General features: G+C 44.7%; 15 protein-coding genes across 15 annotated transcripts; 7 read left to right on the forward strand and 8 right to left on the reverse strand. All coding sequences in view use genetic code 12, as the record gives it.

The window, feature by feature from the left end:
- Positions 1–383: 383 nt before the first annotated feature.
- Positions 384–1,817, reverse strand: CXQ85_001856 (uncharacterized protein; the record flags this gene model as incomplete). Its single annotated transcript, XM_025485552.1, has 1 exon — positions 384–1,817. The coding sequence occupies one exon, from the start codon at positions 1,815–1,817 to the stop codon at positions 384–386; it is 1,434 nt and encodes a 477-aa protein (XP_025341017.1).
- A 406-nt stretch (positions 1,818–2,223) lies between these two features.
- Positions 2,224–3,660, forward strand: COX15 (Cox15p; the record flags this gene model as incomplete). Its single annotated transcript, XM_025485553.1, has 1 exon — positions 2,224–3,660. The coding sequence occupies one exon, from the start codon at positions 2,224–2,226 to the stop codon at positions 3,658–3,660; it is 1,437 nt and encodes a 478-aa protein (XP_025341018.1).
- Positions 3,661–3,749: 89 nt separating this feature from the next.
- CXQ85_001858 (uncharacterized protein) lies at positions 3,750–5,816 on the reverse strand (the record flags this gene model as incomplete). The annotated part of the gene is made up of 1 exon (XM_025485554.1): positions 3,750–5,816. One exon carries the CDS (start codon positions 5,814–5,816, stop codon positions 3,750–3,752), a length of 2,067 nt encoding a protein of 688 aa, XP_025341019.1.
- A 511-nt stretch (positions 5,817–6,327) lies between these two features.
- On the forward strand, positions 6,328–7,050 carry CXQ85_001859 (RNA polymerase II subunit B1 CTD phosphatase; the record flags this gene model as incomplete). Its single annotated transcript, XM_025485555.1, has 1 exon — positions 6,328–7,050. One exon carries the CDS (start codon positions 6,328–6,330, stop codon positions 7,048–7,050), a length of 723 nt encoding a protein of 240 aa, XP_025341020.1.
- An 89-nt stretch (positions 7,051–7,139) lies between these two features.
- Positions 7,140–8,780, reverse strand: CXQ85_001860 (uncharacterized protein; the record flags this gene model as incomplete). The annotated part of the gene is made up of 1 exon (XM_025485556.1): positions 7,140–8,780. One exon carries the CDS (start codon positions 8,778–8,780, stop codon positions 7,140–7,142), a length of 1,641 nt encoding a protein of 546 aa, XP_025341021.1.
- Positions 8,781–9,048: 268 nt separating this feature from the next.
- CXQ85_001861 (uncharacterized protein) lies at positions 9,049–9,508 on the forward strand (the record flags this gene model as incomplete). The annotated part of the gene is made up of 2 exons (XM_025485557.1): positions 9,049–9,051; positions 9,095–9,508. 2 exons carry the CDS (start codon positions 9,049–9,051, stop codon positions 9,506–9,508), a joined length of 417 nt encoding a protein of 138 aa, XP_025341022.1.
- Positions 9,509–9,600: 92 nt separating this feature from the next.
- Positions 9,601–11,348, reverse strand: CDC14 (phosphoprotein phosphatase; the record flags this gene model as incomplete). The annotated part of the gene is made up of 2 exons (XM_025485558.1): positions 9,601–11,237; positions 11,303–11,348. The coding sequence occupies 2 exons, from the start codon at positions 11,346–11,348 to the stop codon at positions 9,601–9,603; spliced, it is 1,683 nt and encodes a 560-aa protein (XP_025341023.1).
- A 259-nt stretch (positions 11,349–11,607) lies between these two features.
- Positions 11,608–13,400, forward strand: CXQ85_001863 (40S ribosomal uS15 domain-containing protein; the record flags this gene model as incomplete). The annotated part of the gene is made up of 5 exons (XM_025485559.1): positions 11,608–11,610; positions 11,656–11,749; positions 11,797–12,052; positions 12,100–12,151; positions 12,966–13,400. 5 exons carry the CDS (start codon positions 11,608–11,610, stop codon positions 13,398–13,400), a joined length of 840 nt encoding a protein of 279 aa, XP_025341024.1.
- A 162-nt stretch (positions 13,401–13,562) lies between these two features.
- TIF11 (Tif11p) lies at positions 13,563–14,021 on the reverse strand (the record flags this gene model as incomplete). The annotated part of the gene is made up of 1 exon (XM_025485560.1): positions 13,563–14,021. One exon carries the CDS (start codon positions 14,019–14,021, stop codon positions 13,563–13,565), a length of 459 nt encoding a protein of 152 aa, XP_025341025.1.
- A 488-nt stretch (positions 14,022–14,509) lies between these two features.
- CXQ85_001865 (uncharacterized protein) lies at positions 14,510–15,442 on the forward strand (the record flags this gene model as incomplete). The annotated part of the gene is made up of 1 exon (XM_025485561.1): positions 14,510–15,442. The coding sequence occupies one exon, from the start codon at positions 14,510–14,512 to the stop codon at positions 15,440–15,442; it is 933 nt and encodes a 310-aa protein (XP_025341026.1).
- A 38-nt stretch (positions 15,443–15,480) lies between these two features.
- On the reverse strand, positions 15,481–18,669 carry TPS3 (trehalose 6-phosphate synthase/phosphatase complex subunit; the record flags this gene model as incomplete). The annotated part of the gene is made up of 1 exon (XM_025485562.1): positions 15,481–18,669. The coding sequence occupies one exon, from the start codon at positions 18,667–18,669 to the stop codon at positions 15,481–15,483; it is 3,189 nt and encodes a 1,062-aa protein (XP_025341027.1).
- Positions 18,670–19,243: 574 nt separating this feature from the next.
- CXQ85_001867 (putative endodeoxyribonuclease) lies at positions 19,244–20,104 on the forward strand (the record flags this gene model as incomplete). Its single annotated transcript, XM_025485563.1, has 1 exon — positions 19,244–20,104. The coding sequence occupies one exon, from the start codon at positions 19,244–19,246 to the stop codon at positions 20,102–20,104; it is 861 nt and encodes a 286-aa protein (XP_025341028.1).
- A 26-nt stretch (positions 20,105–20,130) lies between these two features.
- Positions 20,131–20,877, reverse strand: TPI1 (triose-phosphate isomerase; the record flags this gene model as incomplete). The annotated part of the gene is made up of 1 exon (XM_025485564.1): positions 20,131–20,877. One exon carries the CDS (start codon positions 20,875–20,877, stop codon positions 20,131–20,133), a length of 747 nt encoding a protein of 248 aa, XP_025341029.1.
- A 473-nt stretch (positions 20,878–21,350) lies between these two features.
- Positions 21,351–23,866, reverse strand: CXQ85_001869 (uncharacterized protein; the record flags this gene model as incomplete). The annotated part of the gene is made up of 2 exons (XM_025485565.1): positions 21,351–22,164; positions 22,884–23,866. The coding sequence occupies 2 exons, from the start codon at positions 23,864–23,866 to the stop codon at positions 21,351–21,353; spliced, it is 1,797 nt and encodes a 598-aa protein (XP_025341030.1).
- A 681-nt stretch (positions 23,867–24,547) lies between these two features.
- On the forward strand, positions 24,548–26,332 carry KRS1 (lysine--tRNA ligase; the record flags this gene model as incomplete). Its single annotated transcript, XM_025485566.1, has 1 exon — positions 24,548–26,332. One exon carries the CDS (start codon positions 24,548–24,550, stop codon positions 26,330–26,332), a length of 1,785 nt encoding a protein of 594 aa, XP_025341031.1.
- Between the last annotated feature and the right edge of the window lie 53 nt (positions 26,333–26,385).

The raw sequence follows: 26,385 nt of genomic DNA on the forward strand, positions 1-26,385 counted from the left end.
TAGGTCAATGGAGGGGTAAGCCGTGATGGAAGTTTCGACAAAAGTTTAATGAAATATGGATGGGATGGGTTGATTTTTTTTTATGGATACTACGCTTCGTCGATTTGTGCCCTGGACCCTGAGCGAACCCTGTCAATGCATGGGCTAAGTTGGGTACGTGCAAGAGGGCGGGCACGCTGTGCAAAGGAACACCAATGAAAACTACTAGGATGAAGAAAGTCGTTGTTACACACTTAATGCTAAGCCTGGTTCCTTTGTATTTCTTTTATCTTCTATGCTTGTGGTCTTCTTATATGCTTGTGGTCTTCTTCTATGCTTGTGGCCTTCTTCTACGACATTTTGCACCCAATGTGTCAGTGGTCCTTCAACAAAATATCAACTTTTTATTTAAACATCAGCCAGGCTCCAGGAGCGACAATGTTATCTAGGGACTCGCTAGTGGTGTCACCTTGATCACACCATTCTTCCATTTGTTCAAACTCCTCGCCTAGCTTCTCTGCCAACACCCTAGCCTTTTCACGAACCTCTGAAGACTGCCTGGTCCAAAGCCCATGTCTTAATAATGCTAACAAGTCTGATGTAGGTGGCGCAAGGTCTCTGTACTCCAAACAACACTGCCGGTGTGGGCTCACTAATACGCTGAGACACTCGTATAACACCACAAGGTTACTTTGGCGCAGAGTGGAAGACACAGCATGGGCAAGAATTGGGACAAGGTCCCGATGAGCATTACATGGGGCTGTCGAAGAACACGCTTTCATAACCGTAGCGATCTTGAACAAGATGGGTTTCTGAACATTGGGTGCAAAATGGGCTAATCCAGTGTACATCAGACACAAGACAGCCATCACTTCTCCTTGGACGACGCAGTGGTAAGTCTCGTCTGGCGCCATACTAGCCGCCTGAGCCAATACTCTTATGATTTCGCTTCCTCGAGCTCTAGCGCCATTGGCACAGCACCACTGGTTCCAGCTCCAACATACTAAGACATCTGCAATGCACATTTGCAACAGCTCTGGTTCCTCTGTTAGTACGCTAGGATCTGAACACCATGATATAACCCTGTGGAATGGCCTCGTAAAGAAGTAGGGATTATCGTATGTCTGTTCGGTTGAGCCGATAGTGACAAAGTGGAAGAGGCTCATGGTCTTCATGAATGGATCACTCTCAACACCATTCAAGATCTCGTCAACAGCCACATTCAACGATCCCACGTCCTGGTAATGGCGGCGAGGAATCTGATACGTAAACTTCAAAAGCTGCGAGAGCCTTACCTTGGAACGAGAGGTGCCATCTTCTTGCTTATGCACTGGCACCAGTACGGCTCGTTGCTCAACCAGCGCCTTCAACAGACGAAGATCCAGTGCCAGGTAGACAAATCGCTTCATATAAGAGGCCGACAGCAAGCCGATAACGTCAATCTGAGGCGTTCCTGGGCAGCTCAGCTCAGAACTATAGACGGTAGATACATCGTCTGTGACAGACATGACAGCCTGAGGAGAAGGAGAGGTGACTTCGTTTTCATGTTCGTTGAAAGGATTAGTAGGACTCTCTGATATTTTGCGACGCAAAGGATTCCAATTCTTAAAGTCGTCGGTCACTGGCGATTGTTGTTGGTGGAATTGCCCTGGCAGTATCCTAACATGCTCCTCTTGTGTTCGTGAGAAGGCAACCGACTCTTCATCAAAGGACGCCCTTTTCCGGTAAATCGACAGCACAGTGGCCCTTACAGAGAAGGCCACGGCGCCTACAACTGTAGAAACTAAAACAAGTACAGCGAAAACGCCGATTGTCTGGTTAACTGGCGGCGGGTCCATGTGGTGGAAATGGTTGCAAAAAAAAGGCGAGCCTCCATTCTGCCAGAAACAGTGCGTTTTCTGGGTAGACCAAGCAGACACAGAAAAAGACAGAGGGTAGTGGAAACTGAAATTCTACAAGTCAAAAGAAAGCCAAAAGCCAAACGAAATAAAAGACATCCCCAAATCTACCAAATCCAACCAGTTTATTTAAATACCCCTTGGTTTCGGCACTTTCGGTATCGGCCTCTCCAAGAGCATTCCTCTGGCTTGGATGCACCTCGTCCTTTTTGTATGGCATGATTTTCCTCGCAGCCTCTCGTTTACCTTACAATTCGCAGCCTTGTCATTGGCGTCACGTGGACGTATATCAAGGCAGGCCTTTTCCTCTTCCTCTTCGCCTAGTGTCTACTTTTGGTTCCCCAACATGGCCATGTTCTGTCGTTCGGGCTTTTTCTTTACGAAAAATGCTAGCGTGCTTAATATCCTTAAGAGCACCAGGGGACTGCGTCTCTCCATCGTGCCTCCTAAAAGACGCTCTTTTAACATATGGCGCTCCTTGGGCTTCAGAGGTTACTCGACTGCCTCATCTGACCTTGCAGCCAACTCGGTGCCCAAAATCAACACTGAGCCTTTGAAGTCGGCTTTTTCTTCGAAGAAGCAGCCTCCTGTGGTGTCCAGTAAGGTTACTGGTTACTGGCTTATTGCTACTTCTGGTTTGATCTTTGGTATCGTTGTTGTAGGTGGTTTGACTAGACTTACGGAGTCGGGTCTTTCCATCACCGAATGGAAACCTGTCACTGGTTCCATTCCTCCTATTGGAGAGAAGGCTTGGGAAGAGGAGTTCGACAAGTATAAGAACTCCCCTGAGTTTAAGCTCTTGAACTCGCATATCACTATGGAAGAGTTTAAGTTCATTTTCAGCATGGAATGGGGTCACCGCCTTTTGGGAAGAGCTATCGGAATGTTCTTCGTTTTGCCTGCCGTTTACTTCTGGAAGACTAAGAAGTTCAGTCCGCATGTTACTCGCAGAGTGGTGGGTCTTACTGGTTTGTTGGGCTTGCAAGGTTTCATTGGTTGGTGGATGGTGCAAAGTGGTCTTGACGAAGAGCAGCTTGCAGAGAGAAGATCGAAGCCAACTGTCTCTCAATACAGATTGACCACGCATTTGGGCGCTGCATTTTTGATGTACTTGGGTGTTCTCTGGACTGGATTCGAGATCCTCAATGAAAGTAAGTGGGTCCAGAATCTTTCTACAAAGGCCCAGACTGTCACAACACACCTTGCAAAGCTTAATAACCCTGCATTAAACCCAATGAGAAAAATGTCTCTTGCATTGTTAGGTTTAACGTTCGTTACTGCCATGTCTGGAGGTATGGTTGCTGGTTTGGACGCTGGTCTCATCTATAACACCTTCCCCCACATGGGTGAGGATTACTTGCCTTCTTACAGAGAGCTCATGGACTCTGTTTACGCGAGAAAGGAAGACCACTCTGATTTGTGGTGGAGAAACCTTCTTGAGAATCCAACCACCGTTCAGCTCATTCACCGTATCCTTGCAACCACAACATTCTTCTCCGTCTTGGGTGCTCACATGTACGTTAACAAACGCAAGGCACTTATGCCAGCAAATGCAAAGAAGGCCATGCATACCATGATGGGTTTGGTCACATTCCAAGTCGCCTTGGGTATTTCTACACTCATCTATTTGGTCCCAATCCCATTAGCAGCTGGCCATCAGGCTGGTGCTTTGGCTCTTCTTACCGCAGCCTTAGCTTTCGCCGCTAACTTGAAGAGACCAAGACCACAGACGGTGAATTACATCAGCTCTAAAATGAAGGAGCAATTACTCAAAAAGAAATAATGGAACGGTAACCGGAATTAAGGGAAATCAATCTGTAAATAGTCCCAGTCATTTTTATGATAATGTATATAACGAGAATTCTTTAAACTTTACCAGATACGTTTGCTTGACATCTCGTATCTATGAACGCTTTTTAGAGCGTCCTCACCAGAATGACTTGAGAACTTTGAATCGAACTTTGCTCTATTTCTCACCAAATCATTCCTCTTCTCCTCCCCGGTAGGTGGGACCAGTTCACCATGATCGTAAAGAAATCCTCTTGTTCGAGGGTTGATGGACGAGGACTCAGTATTTGGAACACCTGGGATGAATGATTGCTCAATCTCGCTCTGCGAATCACTCGACGTAGTTGAAGGCACATTTGATTGACTATTAGGCGACCACTCCAGTAACTTATACAGACTCGTATAAGATGTGTCTATGGGGTCGACGCTGGGCCGGAACTTATCGAAAGGTGAAGGCTTCATAGATAGTGGGTCTGTTTCTGGAGTGAACTCTCGACTAAAGTTATCTTGAACAGAAGACACGGCCAGTTCTTCGGATATTAGAGAGCTTGTGAGTGCCGCAGCAGCCAACTCGTTTTGATATGCTTCATGATTGTGCTTGATTCTTCTAGCCCACTTCAAGATCCAGAGACCAAGGACAAGCCTGATCACCAACAAAGTGATGAATGTTAAAGCTGCTAAAAGGCCACAAGCAAGAATGCTCAGAAGATTGAAAGAAGGCACGTAAAGCTGTTTCAAGTCACGTAACGTCATCCTCAAGAAGCAAATTGAAAGAGATAGAATCGGGAGCCCTATTCTCTTAGCAAGAATGATGTAGTCAGACATCTCATTCAGTGTTGATGTGTTTGAGTTTAGCGTAAAAACCTCCATGAAGTCAGTACTGGAAACATATAGGAAGTTCTTGTAAACTCTAGGTTTAATGCGGTTGAATTTTATGATGAAGCAATGTTTGAGCCAGTCAACAAAGACTTCAGAGCCAAGAACCACCATGGAGGGGCCGAAGATGGCGCCAAACCATTTATTCCATGATTTCCAACTATCTGGAACGACAAGACCCAATTGCGTCATGTTCAACTGGGCTAAGTTCCTGACGGATATGATGAACAACATCAAGGAAAGCTGAAATCTTTCGGTCAAGTCGGACATGGCAACTTGAAACAAGCCTTCTCTGTCAAACTTCTTAAACACGGCACCTTTCAATTCAGCAAACTGATTTGATAGAAGAAGTGCCATGAGTGCATTGGAGTACGAGTTGGCAGCAACATGAAGCGACACAGACTGATAGATCAAGACATATGAGTGGCTGACAGAGTATATGAGTGAAATGACGATAAACAAAGTCAATTTGCTCATATTTCTGAAACTTGTGTTGGTGACAGGGATGCCAACAAGAACTGTAAAGATTTCCTGTCCAATGGAAGAAAGCAATTTGTCCAACACTTCTAGAACACCAAAGATAACGTACAACTTAAGGTGAGCTTGGCCTCTGACATCGTGGTAGAGACGGGATACCTCGACCCTTGGAGAAGAAAGCAAAGCCACAGTGGAGATAATCACAAAAACATTAATGAGGTCTCTCTTAATAAAATGAAGCTTTCTTGTAAATATGCTAAAGTCAGATTTGCCTGTCTGAGAAAGATTAGTGACGAAATCGGCGAATGCAGTGTAGCAAATGATGATGATCTTTAGGGGAACCAATGTAAAAAGTGTAAGAAAGGAGTTGAGACAAACTAAAAGCCCAAATATTATAAACCTTTCTAAATATAACGGAACTTTGACCATATTAGTGAGCTGTTCATAGGCTTGTTTCTGCTCTTCTTCATGCCTCAAGTCTTTCTGTTTGCTATGGCCAGGTTTCGGTAGATTGAGCTCTAGGATCAAGAGTCTGAATAATGACACAAACCTATTCTTTTCCTGTTTTTCAGGAACAAGTCCCGTTTTGGAACCGTTATAGATGAAATTTAAAAATCCACTAGCCGTAGAAGACCTTGAGCGGGATGGATGTAGTGAATTGGATCGTGCTGGGGCAAGGTCAGACATCGTGGAGCTTCTGCGTCCCGTGATGGTACTTGCAGAGCCACGATGAGTCGATTCAGTTTCAGTTTCTGGAACAAGAGCATCGTCAGGCGGAATTGCCTCTTCTGAGGCCATGATGGGCTGGATTGGGAGGAAGAGATGGTGTTCAAGACACCGATAAGAAGATGCTCTGGAATCACGTGAGTGACGTCAAGAGAATTGGGCAGTGGGGAAGGTCCAACAACAATGCAGGGGAGAAACCATTCCTTCCAAAACAAGGCATTTCGAGTTACATTAGTATCTCTTCCAAAATCTCCACAAGTAAATCCCCATTTATCCAACTGCTATGTATGTGATTCCCTTTTCGCAGCCATGGGAGCGCCTGAACGATCCGGGGAAAGACAGTAGCAGATCCTCAATCATCTCATCAGTGTACAGGCAGAGGCCACAGTATATAAAGGCGAGGCAGCCGGTTCTGCGACGGACCATTCTAGTTTTCTGTTTTTCTTTTCCTTAAGGACCAAGCGTCTGCAAAATAGTGACTTTCCAAAAGACTAAATGCATAGCAGATCGATACGGAATGAACGCGGATATTCTAACTGTCGACGCTTTTCTAGCCCTATTGGCGCCCTATGCTAATCGCGATATGCTCGCTCCAAGCGAGGCATCGTCGCTACAACTCAAGATAGCCGAGTTGGTGTTGGACCACACGATAGACATTCTGCTTCTCAAGTTTCTCAGTCGTTTTCTTACTCAGTCTTCGTATGATGAGCTTGTGGAAGAACGGAACATTGAGCATCAATGTGGCTACCCATTGTGCAACAAGTCCCCACAACATAAGGTTCGCCGACTCTCTCATGGGAGCAATGGCTCTTGTGTGGAGACATCAACTCGGTATCAGATATGGAACAGGAAACCTCTGATGATACTTCCTAATACGTACTTGTCTCAATATTGTTGCAAGGACCATTACCAGGCGCTGATGTTTTACCGTAATCAGCTCTCGCAAGAAGCTGTATTTTCTCGCAAAGACATTACTGTCATTCCACCGTTTGCAACGGTGGATAGGCCATGGTACGAGAACAATATCACTTGTCTAGAAGAAGTGCTTGCTAAGCACAGAGAGCTCAAGGAACAGGGCAAGTCGCTCACGGATGTAATCGCGATGATGAGCGGCTTATCTGTTGCTGATGGCAACGACAAGGAGACTTCTGACCTAGCCAAGTTAATTGAAGATTTCGACATTGTCGAACACGAAGGAGGCATGAACAGCAAAGACATACCACAAGAGCCCGACAGAGAAGCGGCAGCTAGGGGCATTGATGGCTACATCACCAATGGCCACAGCCTAGGCGGCTATATGGTATAACACATGTCTCTTTTCACGAAACCACTACGCTGAGACTTTACGAATGCAATGAAACGTCATGATATAATGCTATAGTGTAGATTGCTTCTCTAAAATTTGAAGCGCTCACGAAACCTGCGGCCCATTTGGTAGAACCTGAAATTGAACATTGCAAGATAGTCACCTAGCTTTTTGCCCATATTCAACCGTTCTACTTCAGGTACACCGCCTCTATTCTTTTCGTTTTTGAAGGAATCCTCCTCCAAATTGACATCAAATCCTCTCAGTACAGGGTCTTTGAAGTTGATGATCTCTGAATGCATAAAGACGTCTTGTTCTTTTAGAACATCTAGAAGCTGAGAGTACCTCTTAGCCCGTTTCTCATACTTTTCATCCAATGCCTTCTGAAGTGCAGCCTGTTGGCGAAAGATTCTGTCCAGCAATTGATGAGCAGACGACATTTCCTTGAGAGTCTTATCGATGTACTCAGATGCTATGTCAAGCGACTTGCGCCAGACCTTCCTGTATTGCTCTTTCCTTTCATGTAAAGGCGGCATTTTGCCAATGTTATCGTGGTTCCTGATATCATCCATTAATGCCTCCCAGTCCGCCTCAGCTTTCATCAACTCCTCGTAGTATTCTCGCGTAAACATGATCTCCTCGCCTGAATAGCCTTTGCTTCCCTGGACAGCGTAGCCATTGCCGACCCTCTTTTCGTGGGCTATAGCCACTTTATCGGTAGACTTCATGTTCCAAACATGTCTTACCTTAGATAGCCTAGTCAGACGTTTGATGGTAAGTGCAATGCCTTTCATTTTGCTCTTGGTAGAATGTGGCCCGAGGTAATATGCCGCCAGAACTCCGGCATTAGTGAAATTAATCACCAGCTTTTGTGGGCCCTTGACATTGATTTGCTCATCAATATCTTTCATGAACGATGTGTTGATGAGGTACTCGACCTCTGGCTTGATGATAGCGTCTATGTATTCTTTGTCATAGGCCTGCTCCATGACAAAAGTTTTGGTTGAGCCAGGAATTAGTGCTTTGGGGTCCGGAAGATTGACCGATTGCAATGTTAAAGTGTCGGATACATATGGTAGTTTGTATGGGTTGGGTATACGACCTTCAAGCTGGAGTTTCTTGAGGTAGTTTCTGACAACAAAATTAGCATCTTCTTCGCTTTCCTTCATGGCTTTTTTGTATCTCTTGAGCCGCTCATTGGACTTTAAGGATTTAAAGGCCCGTCTGGTGTTTTCTGGGGTAGGCATACCTGGTTCACGCCCTTGTCTCTTATTACGTTGAGGTTTCCTGCGTTCTTCGTCTATCTGTTTCCGGTTTTTGTAGTAAAATGCCTTCCATTTCTGGCGACGAAACAGATCATCTCTGAACTGGATCAATTGTTGTATTGCCAGATGCCAATGCTGAGGTTGTGAAGGGTTCTGTTGTATAGCTTGAAATATCTCACATAGACTCTCTCCCTTACTGAGACGAGTATATAGCCCTACAGAGGAGGGTGTTGGAGATGCAGCTTTTTCTTTGATATAGTACTTGAGTTCACTGGCAAGGAACTCTCCATATAGACTCGGGTTCACTGAGACTTTCTGGAGTTCTCGTAGTAGATTGGGGTCAGTCTCGATGGAAGTATCGACAATTATGGGTAGCTTCTGTGTCTTGTATAGCCCTCGTATTAGGCCCCTATAGAGAGCCCTAATCAGTTCCTCGTGGTTACGGGCAGATATTCGTGTTACCATTAACTATTATGATCAAGTATACTTTTCGCAGCGATACCCATCGCGTAGTGATAGATAGCCATATGCTCTTAACACTTGTAGGGGGAGGTACCATGGCGAAATCAAAGTAAAAGTATAATTTGTGGTTTTTAACAATCAATACCTTTGTCAAGTTTTCAACGATTTTTATAGTCCAGGTGCCACTATGATATCTCTCTACCACAATGTGCTACTCCATCAATCTACATCTCATTGCGCGGTAACCATACTTTATCAGTAACAACCAGTCATGGTACGTCAGCCCAATGCCTAGTGTCAAGCCTAAATACTAACAGAAGCCGCCTAAAGCACGTACGCCGGTTACGATTCTCAAGTTCAAGAGATCTCGTTCGACGTATTCGATTCCATTGATTCTCGACAAGAAGACGCTTAACCAAGAAACACTCATCACTGCTTTGAAGAATGCCATTAACTCTTCTGGGGGACTACGTATAGTCGACAACCTTGATGTGGACGAGGAAGGTATTCCACCTCCAGAAGAAGAAGGCGTGGAGGTTACTGCTGAAGACTTGCTGCTTGCCTTGCCTAAAGACAGAAGTGCTCCACATGAGAACCAGTGGTACCCAGTGGAGGACGATAAGCAATTAGAAGATCTCGTGTTTAATGACTACGATTTAATTGCATTCAAGTTCGCAGATGACCAGGAGTTCCGTATTGAGGAATCAGAGTTTGGTGAACAACAGGAGTAGATAATTAGTTTAATGTGAAATAATACAAAAGATGAATAGAAGTCATGCTACCAAAAACGAACGAAGAGCGGCTGAAGGTTGGTTAATCCTCTTCAGTATTTCTTGCCGCTAACTTTTCTGATGCCACCAGAGTGCATCCTTGTCCCGACATTCTTACCAGGAAGAAGCCCACTGTGAATCTTGGTGCTCGAGCGAGACTTGAGCATCTTTGATCCATTAGGTGATGATGGGTTGGAGGTTAACGTTGTGCTGATGGTGCGTGTCGTGGTTGTAGTAGTAGTTTTGGTCATCAGCATAGGCAGCTGCTGGGCATTTGTGGAGATTGAACGCAAGATTCTGTGGTCGCCGGTGTCTCTCTTAGGAGAGCTATGGACGATCTCACCATCGGCGTTGTTGATCTCTTGTTCAACGCCACTTGAATGACAATCAGCATCTTGCATAGAGATTGCTTGGTTGTCTTCATCGGAGTTGTTTATAACGTCGAGAACAGAAGAGGTGTCTGCTTCTTCGTATTTTCTAGGCTGGCCAGGTGACTCCATTGGAACAGCACCTTGGATTTTGCTTGCAAGATGTTCACTAATCTTTCTTCTTCTTACTGGTGTGTGGGTGAAGGATGAGTCGAAGTGGCTCATGTATGAAGAGTTGAGCTGTTGCTGTTGTTGCTGTAATCTCTTCTGCTTTGCTTCTTCCTTTGCTCTAGCTTTGAAGTTATTGTATGATACCAATGGGAAGAGACCGCCAATGAAAGCATCTGCTCTGTTGTCAAGGCACATGGTATGTCTCCAATCACGGAACTCTTGTTGATGTAAATAGAGCCAATGCTGCTGAGGACCCACGACCATTCCTGGACGGATCATTCTCATGTAAGCAATACATTCATTTGCTGTGAAGCCGTGGGTATAAATCAAATGGGCTCCGATGAGACATCCTGTTCTCCCTAAACCTGCTTTACAATGGACGGCGATTTTACCACCGTTGTTGATAACGCATTCAGCAGCACCAATAAACTTTTGGACATATTCCATAGTAGGGCAAGTGCCATCTTCGAAAATCATATCGATATGCTGGATATTGCGTTTGGTGAACTCGTTGGCATCGTACAAGTGGGAATTGAGACGCACAGCTAACTGAACATCGTTGTTGATGAAAAAGCTAAGCACTTTCTTAAAAGGTTCATTCAAAACACCAGGCTTTTTCTGTTGAGGAGATGCAAATGCTATAAAGTCTTTGGAGATGACATTGAAGTCACCTTGGTCGACTCTTTCGTACTGCTCGTACTCTTCCAAGTTGAAAGTAGTCAAGTCTATCATACCTCTTTCCTTGGCTCTCCACATGGCATAAACAACGTCTTGAATGGTTATTTCAAAATCAGCATTGGAGTATCCAGCATCTCTGAATGGCAGGAAGGGGAAATCAACTTGGCAGATTGGCTGGAGGACTTGATGTGGTGCCCACAGTTGAACCAACACCATATAGCAGCACAACAAACAGGCAGCATTGGCTCTCTCCTTTGGAGAAGTCGAACTATAAAAGACCACACCTTTCCCCTGGTTGACTTCTTCGTTCAAGATGTTATGTAGACTGACAGCAAACCTATACAAGCTGCCGATGTGAAGAGGACCAAAGTCCAAGTGGAAAGCATTATATGGCAATGCATCCTCTACCGTAAAGTAAACCAAGTCAACAGTATCATTAGGAGCGTAATCGTAAGCGCCCAAGTAGATTCTATCTAGAGCAGGTTAGTACCGAATTGCAATTCCGAACAACGGGATGTTTCCCCTTTCAAATACATACTTCTTAAAAACTCAATGAGTGGGATTGGCAGTCTCGCTTTGGGCATGGTGGGCAAAGAAGAAGAACAGTACTGATAGTGTCAGCAAAGGAATAACACTTCTCTTGGGAATGGGTCAAAGAAATGGCTGAAAACAAAACTACGCAAAACAATGCAAAAGAAGCCTTTTCGAGCTAACGCTCGAAAGCCTTGTTTACAATTTCACCTCTTTTGGTGTACTTATTAGCACCCACATTCGGCGCGCACGATATCAGTCGTACTACTACAACTTATCAGCCTTGCAGAGCGACACATATCCAGTGCCACGATGGTATGTCTAGACAATTTACGAAATGGGGATCTTCACTAACGCCAGGCTTCTTTATACAACTTCAGTTCCGAAACGCTTGCTGAGCTTCGCAAGTTCCGCTTTGCTAGTGCCAGAGCGGACACCATGCAAGCTGTCATTTGTATGTTTTAGACAATCGGATCATTAAGAGCTTACTAACATATTTAGACTCCATTGACAAAGGGTCAAATAATATAATCAAGGATAATGATACCCCAATTGATAACATCGAAGAGCTTGTGGAAGAGCTTCCAGATAACAGTGCTCGTTATGTCCTTCTATCATATCCTTTGAAGCTTTCTGATGGCAGAGTGAAGAGTCCATTTGTTTTGCTTTACTGGAGGCCTCCAACTTCAGGACAGGAAAACAAGATGCTTTACGCTGGTGCCGTTGAGCTTTTCAGAGAGAAGGCTGGTGTGAACAAGTATGTATATTTGATGAAAGGATGAGGAAAGGTTTTACTAACTACAGACTTATTGAAATTGAAGAAGAGGAGGATTTCGAAGAACTTGAGGAGAAATTGGTTTAGAATCTATAATTGAGTATAAAGTTGCCGTTGCGGTGAAGCAACTTTGGCATACGTTCAAATAGATCATGAATGCATGTCTAATTGCTAATAATATTTTTGAACCTTTCAGTTGGCCAAGGCGTGGAGTTGTTGAGCTGACTATACTAGAAATACTTTCTACTTGGTTTCTATGAGATGGATAGGCTGGGGATGTTAACCTTGGGTTCCAAAGCCAGATCTGGGCTATATCTCATCACGCCTGCGTACATCTCTGCACGGATGGGATGGTTCTGAGTCTCAGTGAAAAAGTTGTAGTCTTACACACACTCCCGTGAGAAAAATTTTTCAAACCCTTATAAGGTGCGAAGTTCCCACTTTTCAAACCTCACCTCAACTTCTATCAACAAAAAGAATTATCAGCCATGGGTCGTATGCATTCTTCTGTATGTGACAATATTGTGTTCTAGTGAACAACATGGTTTGGTTGAATAGTGATTTTGGGTCGATTCGGTGTACAGTTTCGGCAGTACTTGGGTCTTAGTCAAAAGTCCTTTCCCCTTGAAGGAGAGTTCCGCTTTTGCTACATGATGCCACTGCCATTTTACGAAACTAGTACGTTTTGCTGGTCGATTCCACTATTTGTAGACCAAGGAGCAGTTTCGGGCTCGATGGTTCTGCTGATGGTGTCGATGGAGTGATTTCCTGACCCACACTAGCTCACTGAGCTACAGCAATATGAACCTCGCCTGGCTGTTACCAGTTGTGATCTTCAAGGCCACCCTCTGTGGGTAGGTCCTTTTGTGGGAAATTATTTTACTAACATATTCAGGGTAAGGGTATCAGCTCTTCTGCCATTCCATACTCTAGAAACGCTCCAGCTTGGTTCAAGCTCTCCTCTAACGAGGTTGTTGAGCAGATTGTCAAGTACGCCAGAAAGGGTTTGACTCCTTCTCAGATTGGTGTTATCTTGAGAGATGCTCACGGTGTTTCCCAGGCTAAGGTTGTCACCGGTAACAAGATCTTGAGAATCCTCAAGTCTAACGGTTTGGCTCCTGAGATCCCAGAGGACTTGTACTTCTTGATTAAGAAGGCTGTCTCTGTCAGAAAGCACTTGGAGAGAAACAGAAAGGACAAGGACTCTAAGTTCAGATTGATTTTGATCGAATCTAGAATCCACAGATTGGCCAGATACTACAGAACCGTCGCCGTCTTGCCTCCAAACTGGAAGTACGAGTCTGCCACCGCTTCTGCTTTGGTCAACTAATTTTTGCTACTTTTAATATATTTAATTTTGCATGGGTGCAGTAGTTTATGAATACAATTTTTTTCACGGTTTAACACGAGTATGTAGCACTTAGTTCTACGAAACATATGGTGTATCAAAGTATCTGTATATTATGGTACAATCGAATGCAATGGACTCTGTTTAAATATCATCGATATCCAAGTCACCGTCGTCCTCGGACTCATCATCATTATCACCGAACTCAAAGTTAACCTCCTCGTCGTCGTCGGCACCGAAAGTGTCGGTCTCGTTGATCTTAGCGGTTTCTGGCAACTCACCGATGTTCTTCAAAGTTCTAGCCTCATCAGAGTTATACTTGTGGATGACATCACACTGGTCGCCCTGGAAATCTCTCAAAGACACCAAGATAATGTCACCTTGGCCCATCCAGACCTTCTTTCTCAATTTACCTCTGATGTGACCCATTCTCTTTTCGCCATCGAAACAACTGACTTCGATTCTACCATTACCCAACATCTTGGTAATCTGGGCATATTCTTGACCTTCGTCTTTGTGGATCAATTCTCTCTTTTGACCACCATTGTCGTTCTTTCCCTTTCTTCTGTTTTTACCTCCCTTTCCTTTAGAAGATTTACCCATTTTTGAATAAGCAGAAAGAGTTATAGGCTCATAAGAGATTGCGAAGGAAAAAAATTTTTGTATGGAGGTAGTAGGTGCACGGGTGTCTTGAACCCTATCCACACGACTAAGTAGTGCAAGCTATGGTAATAGTCTTTCCAAAGGCCGCTCTAATATAAGCTACATATAGTATAAAGGGCACGAGGAGACGTAAATCTATCAGGGGTTTGTTCTTGGGTACCTACGGACAGCTTAAAGCTTAGTGGTCATATTTTGCAACCATAGAGTTCCAAGTAAGGCAAACAACCGAAGGCTAATGTAAGTAGTCTTTGAATGTACTAAAGTACTTATTATGACGAAACTCTAAAGAAAATTACCAGATGTTGAATGCCTGGTTCGTGGTTGGAGACCTGGTGGTTGAATAGTTGTGGTGTACGGGTGTGTATCTGAGACTTTCAATATAGCCATCTTCAAAGTAGTAAATAGCAGCTAAGACATCAACACACAACATGGATTCTTTTGAAACAAGTTCACAATTCGTGCAAATCCTTCGAGTGCTTGCTCCCAACATGCAATCGCTTCTTCGTGCGGCCCATTTTGCATTGAAGAATTCCGAAAGCGAAGACTATCTATTCTATGCTATCATGGATGTCCTAGACGACCCAAAGGTCGACCTCAATACCAAGTCTACTATCTTCCAGTTTATTGATGTTTTAATCCATGAATCATTTTACATTTCCCAGCAGGCCAATTCACATTACAATTACCCATATGTTCACAACCTCAAAACAGCATTGCCAAAGATCATACTCAAGGTCCTTCCGTCTACGAATAACGCCAATCTTTTTAATATCTTCAACAACATGAAGAACATTTCCGAATCACTCAATATCAACTATGCTGACTTTGAAAAGCAGTACCGTTCCGTGGGTCTTTTACTTCCTCCTGAAGAACAAGAGAATATCGATCAAAATATCCCATATCCTGAAGTCAAGCTTGACGATGTTGACGTTGAAGAACAGGACCCTGCTATTAAGGCTTGGGATATCTTGCTCCGAAAGAGAAAGCAAAGTCAGTATGAAAGACTTCGGTTGTTGAAGCATGGCCCAGTTCGTGAAGATACAGTTACTGAAGATGAGATTTTCTCTATAAGACCATCCAAGGGTGCTGATCAAGCTAAGAAAGGCAACGAATTTGTTCTCACGAAGAAGCAAATTTTAGCTCGTATGGAAGATGACAGAGAGACTCACAAGAAGCTGAAAGAAACTCTTTGGGTTGTGAACAGACCTAGTGGAACAAATGCTGTCACTGAAGACGAGTTCGCAAACTACTACTGGAACAGAGTAGAAAAGATTTCTGACAAACAAAACCATGAATTCTTTACTGCCTTTGACGAGCTCAACAGCTTGGCTGCAGCTAGTTACAAGGACAAGCAATTTTAAGAACTATTTACCAATTATAAACAGGAGCCAAACCTATATCATCTCGAAGTGATAATACTCAATAATTCATTTCTGCCTAGAACGCTGTAAAGTGCTGAAGACCTTGCATTCACTTGTCCGCCAGTGATCGCCACAGAAATTGCAGATTGCAACACATCGTCTTTCTCTAGGCTGTTCGTGTACTCATAGATGGCCTCATCAATGGAAGTCAATCCACCTGAATAGAAAAGTGCCTGCGCCTTGTTAGGTCTGTCATCGTCATCAATCCAATCGAATTTCTCGTGTAAAGGCGACCTGACGATGGTGTTAAAGTTCTCATGGAAAGAAGCTACTCGTCTGATTTGGAACCTTTCAGCTAATTGTGACGCTGGCACAGTTGTGGTATAGCATGCAACAATAAAGTTCATAGCCCTCATAGAAATGTCTTTCTGTTGGACAACGACAGAATTATCCACCAAAGTAGCATGAATACCCTCTGTCTCTTCGTAAATATCATTAATATGTTGAATGCAATCACCCATGGCATCCATGCTTCTTTTTGGATCTTCCTTCACCGCTGAATCAGCAAGCCATCTCACAGTGCACTCTTCGACAATAGCAGTCGACATCGGAAGTCTTTCCGCTTTCGACTTGACCAACAGAGTGACTTGTGGAATCCAATTGTTCACTTCCTTTTTATCAACGATGGAGATCCACTTCGATTGTCCAACCAACTTAATGAAGCCACCACTTTCAGCCACTAAACCCAAGTTCGGAACATTCTTGAATATCAGCTCAAGGTCCTCGGTTTTGAGAATGCTGATAATGAAAACATAGTTCCTGCGGTCACTCGTTAAACCAGTTAACAAGTTTGCAATTCTCCCGAGATTTGCAAAACCCTTGGTAGACTTTTGTCCGACCTCATCATGGGAATAAGAGGTATCAATGTTGATGACAAAGAGCCTGTGGCCATCAGTGGATTCATAGAACCTATCAAAAATATCTTGATCGAATGGCTTCTTGTTTGTCTGAGTTTTGAGATGATCAGTCTTCCATGCTTCCTCAATGCTAGTTAAACAATCTTTGATCCAGTCAATCGGTTTGTGCTTAAGAACAACTTGGTGACAGTTCTCCCATCTGCGCTTCTTCTCTTCTGCAGACATGGTCAAAGCTAACTTGATGGCTTTGCTGAAATTTCTAATATCCCATGGGTTGATAAGAATTGCGCCTTCTCCTTTGCAATCCAAAAGGTGGGAGGAGCCAGTAAATTCGGACAAGATGAGAGGAGATTGCTTATCTGTGCTAGCCTCAACAAACTCATGGCATGTTAAATTGAGGCCCTCTCTGAAACTGGCGACAATGAAAACGGCAGCTTCATGCTGCAATGCTAAGTATTGTTCAAAATCAATATCTTGCTCCAAAATAACCACTGGCTGTGCAATGGAAATGTTATCTGCCAAAGCGTTTATGCGTGAGACGATTTGCATCACTTCGGATTTGTAATCACTGTTAGAAGAAGAACCGATAAAAACTTCGACAAGTACGGTCTTTTCGATGAATTCTGGGTTGCTTTTAAGAAAAGCTTCATAAGCAAGTAATTTTTGCTTGATACCCCTTAACTTATCAAGCTTATCTCTCGAAACAATGAGGAGCAGATCCTTCCAACGCTCACGTATGAGCTTTTCCCATTTGACCACTGCAGGGCTCATGAGATCCTCCTTCAAAGATGGCGCATCAATACCAACGGGAATAGTATTCACGCGGGTGAACACACCGTTATGAATAATTCCAAGCTCGTTGGTATCAGCTAGTAAAAGCCTACTACTGGTTTGGAAGAAGTGTCTCACGTACTCATCAGTTTGGAATGTAACGCAATCAGCTCCTAATACACCCTTTAGTAAAGCTTCTCTCTGTGCCAAGCACCTGAAAACTTCAGAAGATGGGAAGGAAACATGCAAGAAGAAACCGATCTTAGCATCGGGGAGCTTCTCCCTAATCATTGCAGGGACAAGAAGCAAGTGATAGTCATGAATCCAAATCATATTATCAGGATCAGCAGGGTCAAGGCCTTGGTTAAGTTTCTTGTAAGTTTCGACTATTTTATCAGCAACAAGCTGATTCAAGCGTTTGTAATGCTTAAAGGAATGTTCTTCAAATACCTTAGACTTAGGGTCATCTGGTATTTGATAATGCAAAGTTGGCCATAAAATTTGTTTGCAGAATGACTTATAATGTCCCTGGAAGACTATGTCGTTGACATGCACAGTCTCGCAGTCGTAGTCGTCACTCAATTTCTTGCAAATGTCCTGATAGATATGCTGAGGAATTGCATCCATTGGCGACGATAAAGTGCCAACCCACTTACACAGCTTAATGACATCCTTTTTGTGAGCCAAGTCCACAGCTTTGTATAAGGAGCCGTTACCACTGTCAGATGGGACGATCTGCCAAGGAGCATTTTCGAAAACGTTTTGTTGGTTTAAGAAGATTTCTTCCAAGTCAGGCCTGGAAAAGCCGCCGTAAGGAGCCAAACGTTCATCTGTGAACGTCTCCTCCTCTTCTTCATCGTCTTGAATAGCAGGACCCTTAGAAGCGGGTCTGAAGACAGACGGGGCATTATCCTCTTCCTCTGTGACAGCCAATGAGCTGGTAGATGACTGGTTCACCGAATAGCCAGCGAACTTACCGAAAGAGTTTCTGCCCCGAGGAACACCCGCCGGAGCAAAGTCCGGCTGAGAAGTCGAACCCGACCTTGTAGCTGAAAGGGTTGAGGAAGTCGTGCGAGGCAAGCTCGTTGTGGAAGTATTAAACTTAAGGCTAGATAAACCCAAATCGTCACCTTTCTTCTTTGCTTCCACCACCAGGCTTGGGATCATCTTCGCATCATACCGAGACTTTGGCTGGATCAAGTGAGCAGCCGGCTTTTCATGATGTTTGCCTGAAGAAGTATCAGCAGCGTCACGGTTCTTGAAAAATTGTTGTACCGAAGCACTTTGCTCATTTCGTTTGAGGAATGGCGGAGGCGTATCTGCCAGAGCCTGGTTAGTCAAGGCTGGTTGGCTCAAGGATGGGAGGATTGAATTCGCAATGGAATGCTGCTTCCCAGCAGCAAACGGTTTCGGAGCCTCTATAGCAGGATCAAGAGACGTAGTCGCTTCAGAGGCCGTTTCGCTGGCGGTCACTTCAAACTTCACCGTGTGAGGCAAAAAGCTAGATAGGTTAGTATGCTTTGTGGTCTGGATAGGCATCGACTATGGCTATACATACAGAGATCCAATGATGACAGGCATTGCAGCTGATGGAAAAGATTAGCTAACTTAGGGAAAATGATTAATTCAACACTAATTGTAAATAAACTAGTCCAGGGACCCCCGGTGCGATCAATTGCCCTATGTTATATATATTTCACTACTGCCCATTATCAAGCAATGAACCCATGCGGGCCAGAATCAGCCTACAGACCTGCATGCGTATACACATTTCCCTATACGGTCAGGCCTCCAGTGGACCGACAATTACTTGAAGAGCAAAACTGTTTCGATAATTTTCTCTGGGACGAACCCGAGCCTCTGGCTTCACTACTTCCTCGGCCCACCCTTTCCTCGTGGCCCAGAGTCTGTTCCTGGTCCTTCCACAGTGAGGCACCAGTACCTTCCGCCGCAGTCAAAGTAGTAGGACGCGGAAAGTATTGAACTTTCTAGAAAGCCCATTACTCTCCAGTTGCCAATGTTCGTGGACAATCACTGCCATCTTCTGATGGAGCATTCCAGAAAAGAGGCGGATAGGTTGGCACGGGAATTGCCCTTGGGCGTTTATTGTCTCATGTCCACGAGTTACTTTGATCTAGACACTGTTCATGACATCATGTTGAGCAGTGATAGTGTAGTGCCTTATTATGGTGTGCACCCGTGGTATAGCCATTTGTTTCGTGTAAGCGCTGGCACCAAGGCTGAACATTATAATCGTGTTTTGCAGCCAGCGCCTTCTCTGGAACTTTTGGATGTTCTTCCAGAGCCTTTCGATTTCTATGAGTTCTTGGGTAGGATAAGAGAGTGCGCCGAGGTGTGTAAGGCGAAGGGTAGGAAATATGGCATTGGCGAGTTGGGGCTAGATAAGTTATTCAGGGTTCCTACCAATGGGTTTTATGGGAACCAGGAGATTACAGAGAACGTTAGGCTTTCGAATTCAAAGGTCACAATGGACCATCAGTTGCATATATACACCGAGCAGCTAAAGCTTGCGAATGAACTCAATGTTCCGGTGTCATTACATTGCGTTAAAGCACATGGGGCATTTTTTGATTCGTTGGCTAAATCTTCTGCTTATGATAGTATTCCAGCGGTAATTCTTCACTCGTATACGGGTTCGATTGAGCAGGCTCAGTCGTGGGTGAAAGAGTACCGCAAGAAACCTACAAAGCTACTTTTCTCCTTTTCAAACTACATCAATGCCGCTGAGCAGAAGCTTCCGACGTTATATAATGTGTTAGATATCCTTGACGATCTGCAGATTCTACTAGAGACGGACATGCCTATAGATCGCTTCTTCTTGCTGGACAAAGATGGAGAGTACGCTGAACATGCAGAAGGAATCACATCAGCTGTTTGCAGCCACAGAGGCTGGTCGGCTGACAATGCCCAAGAGCTTCTCTACAACAATAGCATTAACATTTACAATGTATAGTCATTTTATATACCGTGACGTCCGTCTTACATTCTGGACTTGATGATGTCGACGAACTCTGGCTTCAAGGAGGCACCGCCAACCAAGAAACCGTCAACGTCGGCCTTGTCTCTGAACTCTGGAGCGTTCTTACCGTTCACAGAACCACCGTACAAGATTCTGATCTTCTTAGCAGCGTCCTCACCAATGGTCTTGGCCAAGTGAGCTCTGATGTCCTTGTGGGTCTGCTGAGCATCGTCTGGGGTGGCAGCCAAACCGGTACCAATGGCCCAGACTGGCTCGTAAGCGACAACAATGTTAGACCAGTCAGACACAATCTTGGAGACAGCGTCCAATTGTCTGGCACAGACCTCCAAAGTGACACCAGCCTTTCTCTCCTCCAAGGTCTCACCAATGCACAAGATAACAGAAAGACCCTGCTCCAAAGCGAACTTGGTCTTCTCAGCAATGAACTCATCGCTCTCCTTGATGATGGTTCTTCTCTCAGAGTGACCAGTCAAGGTCCAGGTGGCACCCAAGTCCTTCAATTGATCTGGGGAAATCTCACCAGTGTAAGCACCAGAAGACTTGTTGAAGACGTTCTGACCAGAGACAGCAACGGTCTTCTGCTTGTTCTCAGCAACGGCAACAGCGATGTAAGTAGCTGGTGGGGCAATGACAACCTGGACGTTGCTAGGCAAGTCAGCAGAGTTCAAGCCAGAAACGATGTTCTTAACGGACTCCTTGGTACCGTTCATCTTGAAGTTACCACCGACGAAGAATTGACGAGACATTTTGATGTGTAATTGATGTAATTGAGTTCCTTTTAATGGAATATGGGGTCTCCAGAATTTCGGTGGACTTTGCTCGTTATATATGCAGAGGAAACCTCACCAGACGGTCTCCTTCGTGGGCCAGTACCCTCCGAGGACCCCCGGGTGCTACCAGTCCTGTACTGATGTCAAGCGGGTATGAGAAGCGTTGGGCCGAGCCTGTGAATGCGAAATGGCTAGAGCATTGGATCATAACTAGGCAACTGACTTCAGGTTGTCCGTGGAAAAACGAGAGAAAAATTGCAGAAAAACGGTGTCACCAGTTTGGTGCTGAATTTATCCGTTTCTGACGTCATGGACTGAGGATATGCTCTTAGACGACAGTACCTTTATGCGACTAGCAAACGGCAAATGGTTCGCCATACTGAATACTGAACATAGTATGCATCTGGTTTAACCATGGACCGTGGTTATCGTTCGGCTCAAGTGTGTTCTCACAAGGCCAGAACATCTTCGGTGCTGTTTTGAGTACTCTGATCTTCCTGTGAGAGTTTGGTCGCCAAGGTATGTTTGTAGTCTTCTCTGATCTGCTTGTCTTTCTGGCGGTTCTCTTCAATAGCCTCTACTTGAGCCCGAATGATGCTGTGAATGTCCATATCGTCTGGATTATCGAGCTTGTTCATGGAATTGAAGTTTACCTCTTGGACGAATTCCTTGCTGATTTCCTCTTCGACATCCAGATCTCGTAAATCATCCCATGTTCGGAGCGGCGTCTTAAGAGAGTACCGTCCAGATGCTTGCTGCTTCATGATAAGGAAATGGCAATGAGGAATGTTTCTTAACGACTCGAAATCTTCGTAGCTCCAACGGAACCACTTCATCAAGAACACTCTTGCCCAAATTCCGTGCGTCACCAATACCAACACATTAGGGAACTTATCCTGGTGGAACTGCCTGAAAAGTGTCTCGTTGAAACTGGCAATACGATCATAAACATCGGCAGCGCTCTCGCCATGAGGAATTCTAAAGAAAAAGTGACCGTAGTGTGCTCTTTGCGCCCAGATCTTTTCCATCTCTTCTGGAGTGCTCTGGAAATTGCCGAAATCTTGCTCTCTCATCCTCGCTTCCTCTTTGACATGGTACTGAACGCCTTCTAGATCCTGGATCCCATCTATAATGTCTTTGCAAGTCTGGCGAGCTCGTAAGTATGGCGAAGTGTAGAAGAGCACATTCCTCGCGTTGGCTCCATCCTTTTCGTCAAACTGTTCAAGGAACTCTCGAAGCACTAGACCAGCTCTCTTGGCCTGGCTATGTCCTTGTTGTGTTAGACATATCTTGTGGTTGGGTGTGTGTCTGTTGACCGACTTATCACAATTTCCTTCTGATTCACCGTGTCTGACTAAAAGAATATACTGTTTGTTAGTGATGTTCTGCTTTGGGCCGCTGAACACGACGCTCCACTCATAAAACAAAAAACTATACGTACTTTTGGCTTCCCCATCTTGATCAATAAAAGAAGGTCTTTGGGAAAGATATGATTAGTAACCTTAGACAGATAAAACTACTACTCGGGCTTGGAACCTGCAGACGCACACAGGTTCCGTCATCCCGAACAGCTATCTTGTCATTCGCTGATTATCAATGTCGTCAAGGGGGGAAAGATTAAGGTTCACTGTTGGGAATTTGATGGATATAGAGGGGGTTTACGAGTTTTACAGTTCAAAAAAATCGCCTTATCTTGGACTAAAGGTGGACTCGTCCCATCCTGTAGCGCACATTTCTGACTCGTGTGTGCTGTATGTATGGTATTGTCCTACTTGAGAAACACTTACGCTGTGGTACATAAGTGCGTGATTGAGCAACATAGGTGCTGTGATTTGCCTTATGAAACAGATGCGATTTTCATCAAATTTATAGTATTAACTATGACCTGAGTTTGCCACGGGGCCCGAGGCTAAACTGCTTAACTCTACACTGCCGCCCTAGTTGGCAGCGTTCATCCCATGCATGATTAATTAGAAGTCAACTTTCTCTCAATAGCGAAACTCTTGATCAACTCTTGGTCGCACTTCTTCAAAATGTCGTCTGCCAACTCGTCGATGGCTCTAGAATACAAAGTGTTGTTGAATCTCGAAGGACCAGTAGGCAACTTGAAAATACTCTGCCACTCGTCTGGGTTCAACTCGGACTCACCAATCTTGGCTCTTTCGGTGTTCTCGTTCTTTCTGTTCTGCTTCCATTGAAGAATCTTAGTGTGCTCCTTCTGTAAGATTCTCTGGTAGTAGTTGAAGTTGGTCTGGTCAAAGTTGAACGAGTCAATCTGGCTGTACAAGTTCTCCAACAATTGCGTGGTGATGTTTGAGTTGGAGGAGAAGTTCAAGGTGTCAAACTCGTTGGACAAGGTAGTCTCCTTGCTAGAAGCCAAGTACAAGTTCACCAAGTTCTGGTTGTGGATGTGGATTGGAGTCTCGTCGAAGATATTGAGGTAAGACAATTTGTGGTTCTCCAAATCCTTGGTCTTCCACTTGCCGTCCAAGTATGTGGAGAGGAAGTTCTCAGACAATCTCAAAGCCTTCAAGTCCACGCCCTTGCCAACGGAAACCATGTTGTGAACCAAAAGGAAGGAGTTCTTGTTGTTAAGCTGCTGCTGGGCAACGGCATCAACCAAGGAGGAGGTGATGAAGTTACCAGACACAGTAGACTGGAACCAGCCTTGGAACTCAACACCCTCATCCAAAGACTTCAAGGCCTCCAAGATTTCCTGCTGGTACTTTGATCCACTCTTTGAACGGAAGGATCCACCTTCGTATTGATCTGGGTAAGGGAATGGGTATGCGTGGGTGATATCGATGGTACCTTCATCGTCTTCAAAGCCCATGAGAGAGCCCGAGAACAAGGAAGGGAAGTTTTCCGATGTGTGTCTAAGAATAGACAAGATCACCGATCCCTCGATGTTAATGGTGGTGGCCGTAGGAGCCTCGTACACCTTGCCTTGTTGTTTCTGAACCATGCTTACTCGAGGATGGTCTCCATAGCGAGAAATTTTCACGTAGCGTAGGACCGCCTGTGGAGACCCGTACACCGTAGTTTTAAATGGTTGCAAACCTGATAACCAGAAGCCACATACTTCCAGGCGCTAGGAGCTTAGAATTTTATATAAAGAAGTATTTAATTGATTTTGGCACTATTGGATGTGTTAAGAAATTTTTTGCCCTTTTTGTTATCGTTTTGTGCATCTCTACTGAGAGCCACCTGGGTACGTTCGACCATTTGACGTGATCCACTGAGTTTCCTCTAATAATTTCCTGTGAAAAGTTGTTACTAAAATATGTTAAATGTCAACTTTAACATGACTTGGAATTTTCATCTTTCTTTTATGCTTTTTCGTCAAAATCATCAATACTCAATGCAAGGGAAGCTTAATCTGTCACTCGCAATTTGCAGTATTAACATAATCTGGGAAGTAGGCTACAAAACCACAAACCAAAAAGTCTAGTATAAAAACGAATCCAAACAAAAGTAAGCTAAAAGCTTTAGTTTTGATTATATCATCTTATATAGAACCTCCCCTTACGTTTCCCATAGATTGTAGACGGCCTGACTCATGGCTTTGGCGTTTCCCCAAAGTACCTGCGTGCATGCCTAACAAATAGCGAAAAATTTTCGATGAGTCGTTATCAACACCGATACCATGTCTGACCCAGTGGACCAAGTGACCGAACAGGTCGCCAAGACCTACCTTGACGATGTTACAGGAGAGTACGTCAGCAAGACCGAATTGAAGAAGAGACAGAAGACTAGACAAATCGAGGCCAGAAAGGCTGAAAAGGCTGAGAAGAACAAGGACAAGCAGCCAAAGAAGAAGGAGAACATGGCTGACTTGAACCCTAACCAGTACTTCGAGCAGAGATCCCGTCAAATTGATGACTACAGAAACACTTACGAGTCTGACTCCTCTGTTTTGAACCCATACCCTCACAAGTTCCACAGAGACAGCACCATCCCTCAGTTCGTGGAGAAGTACTCCTCGTTGTCTAGAGGTGAAACCAAGAAGGACACCCAGGTTAGCCTTACTGGTAGAATCATGAACAAGAGAGAGTCTGGTTCCAAGTTGAGATTTTACTTCTTGAAGGGTGACGGTATCCAGGTCCAGGTTATGGCCCAGGCCCAGGACTACGAGTCTCTTGAGGCTTACGAGAAGATCAACGACAACTTGAAGAGAGGTGACATCATTGGTGTTGTTGGTTACCCAGGTAGAACCTCCCCAGCCAAGGGTGGTGAGGGTGAGCTTTCTATCTTTGCTCAGCACATTGAACTCTTGACCCCATGTTTGCACATGTTGCCTGTCGAGCATTTCGGTATCAAGGACCAGGAAACCAGATACAGAAAGAGATACTTGGACTTGATCATGAACGACAACGTCAGAGACCGTTTCAAGGTCAGATCCAAGATCATCACCTACATCCGTAGATTCTTGGACGAGAGAGACTTTACCGAGGTTGAAACCCCAATGATGAACGTCATTGCTGGTGGTGCTACCGCCAAGCCATTCGTTACCCACCACAACGACTTGGGTATTGATATGTTCATGAGAATCGCTCCTGAATTGTTCTTGAAGGAGTTGGTTGTCGGTGGTATGGACAGAGTCTACGAGATTGGCCGTCAATTCAGAAACGAAGGTATTGACATGACCCACAACCCTGAGTTCACTACTTGTGAGTTCTATCAGGCTTACGCTGATGTCTACGACTTGATGGACTTGACCGAATTGTTGTTCTCTGAGATGGTTAAGGAGATCACTGGTGACTACAAGCTCACCTACCACCCAGAGGGTCCAGAGGGCAAGGCTTTGACCTTGGACTTCGCTAGACCATGGAAGAGAGTTAACATGATTGAGGAGTTGGAGAAGGTCTACAACGTTAAGTTCCCACCAGGAGACCAATTGCACACTGAGGAGACCGGCAAGTTCTTGAAGCAGATCTTGATCGACAACAAGCTCGACTGTCCTCCACCATTGACCAATGCCAGAATGTTGGACAAGTTGGTCGGTGACCTTGAAGACGCCTGCATCAACCCAACTTTCATCTTTGGTCACCCACAAATGATGTCTCCATTGGCCAAGAAGGACAGAAAGATCCCAGGTTTGTGTGAGAGATTCGAGGTTTTCGTTGCTACCAAGGAGATCTGTAATGCTTACACTGAGTTGAACGATCCATTCGACCAGAGAGCTAGATTCGAGGAGCAGGCCAGACAGAAGGACCAGGGTGACGACGAGGCCCAGATGGTTGACGAGACCTTCTGTAACGCTTTGGAATACGGTTTGCCACCTACTGCTGGTTGGGGATGTGGTATCGACAGATTGGCCATGTTCTTGACTGACTCTAACACTATCAGAGAGGTCTTGTTGTTCCCAACATTGAAGCCAGATGCTACCACCAAGGCAGAGGAAGCTTCTTCCGTTGAACCATCTAATTAAATTATGGAAGATATCTAAATAGAATTTTCAATGCTAATTGCATTTGTATCTGC

The sequence above is a fragment of the Candidozyma haemuli genome, assembly GCF_002926055.2.
Source record: "Candidozyma haemuli strain B11899 chromosome Unknown C_2014730914, whole genome shotgun sequence".
Taxonomy (NCBI): Eukaryota; Fungi; Ascomycota; class Pichiomycetes; order Serinales; family Metschnikowiaceae; genus Candidozyma; species Candidozyma haemuli.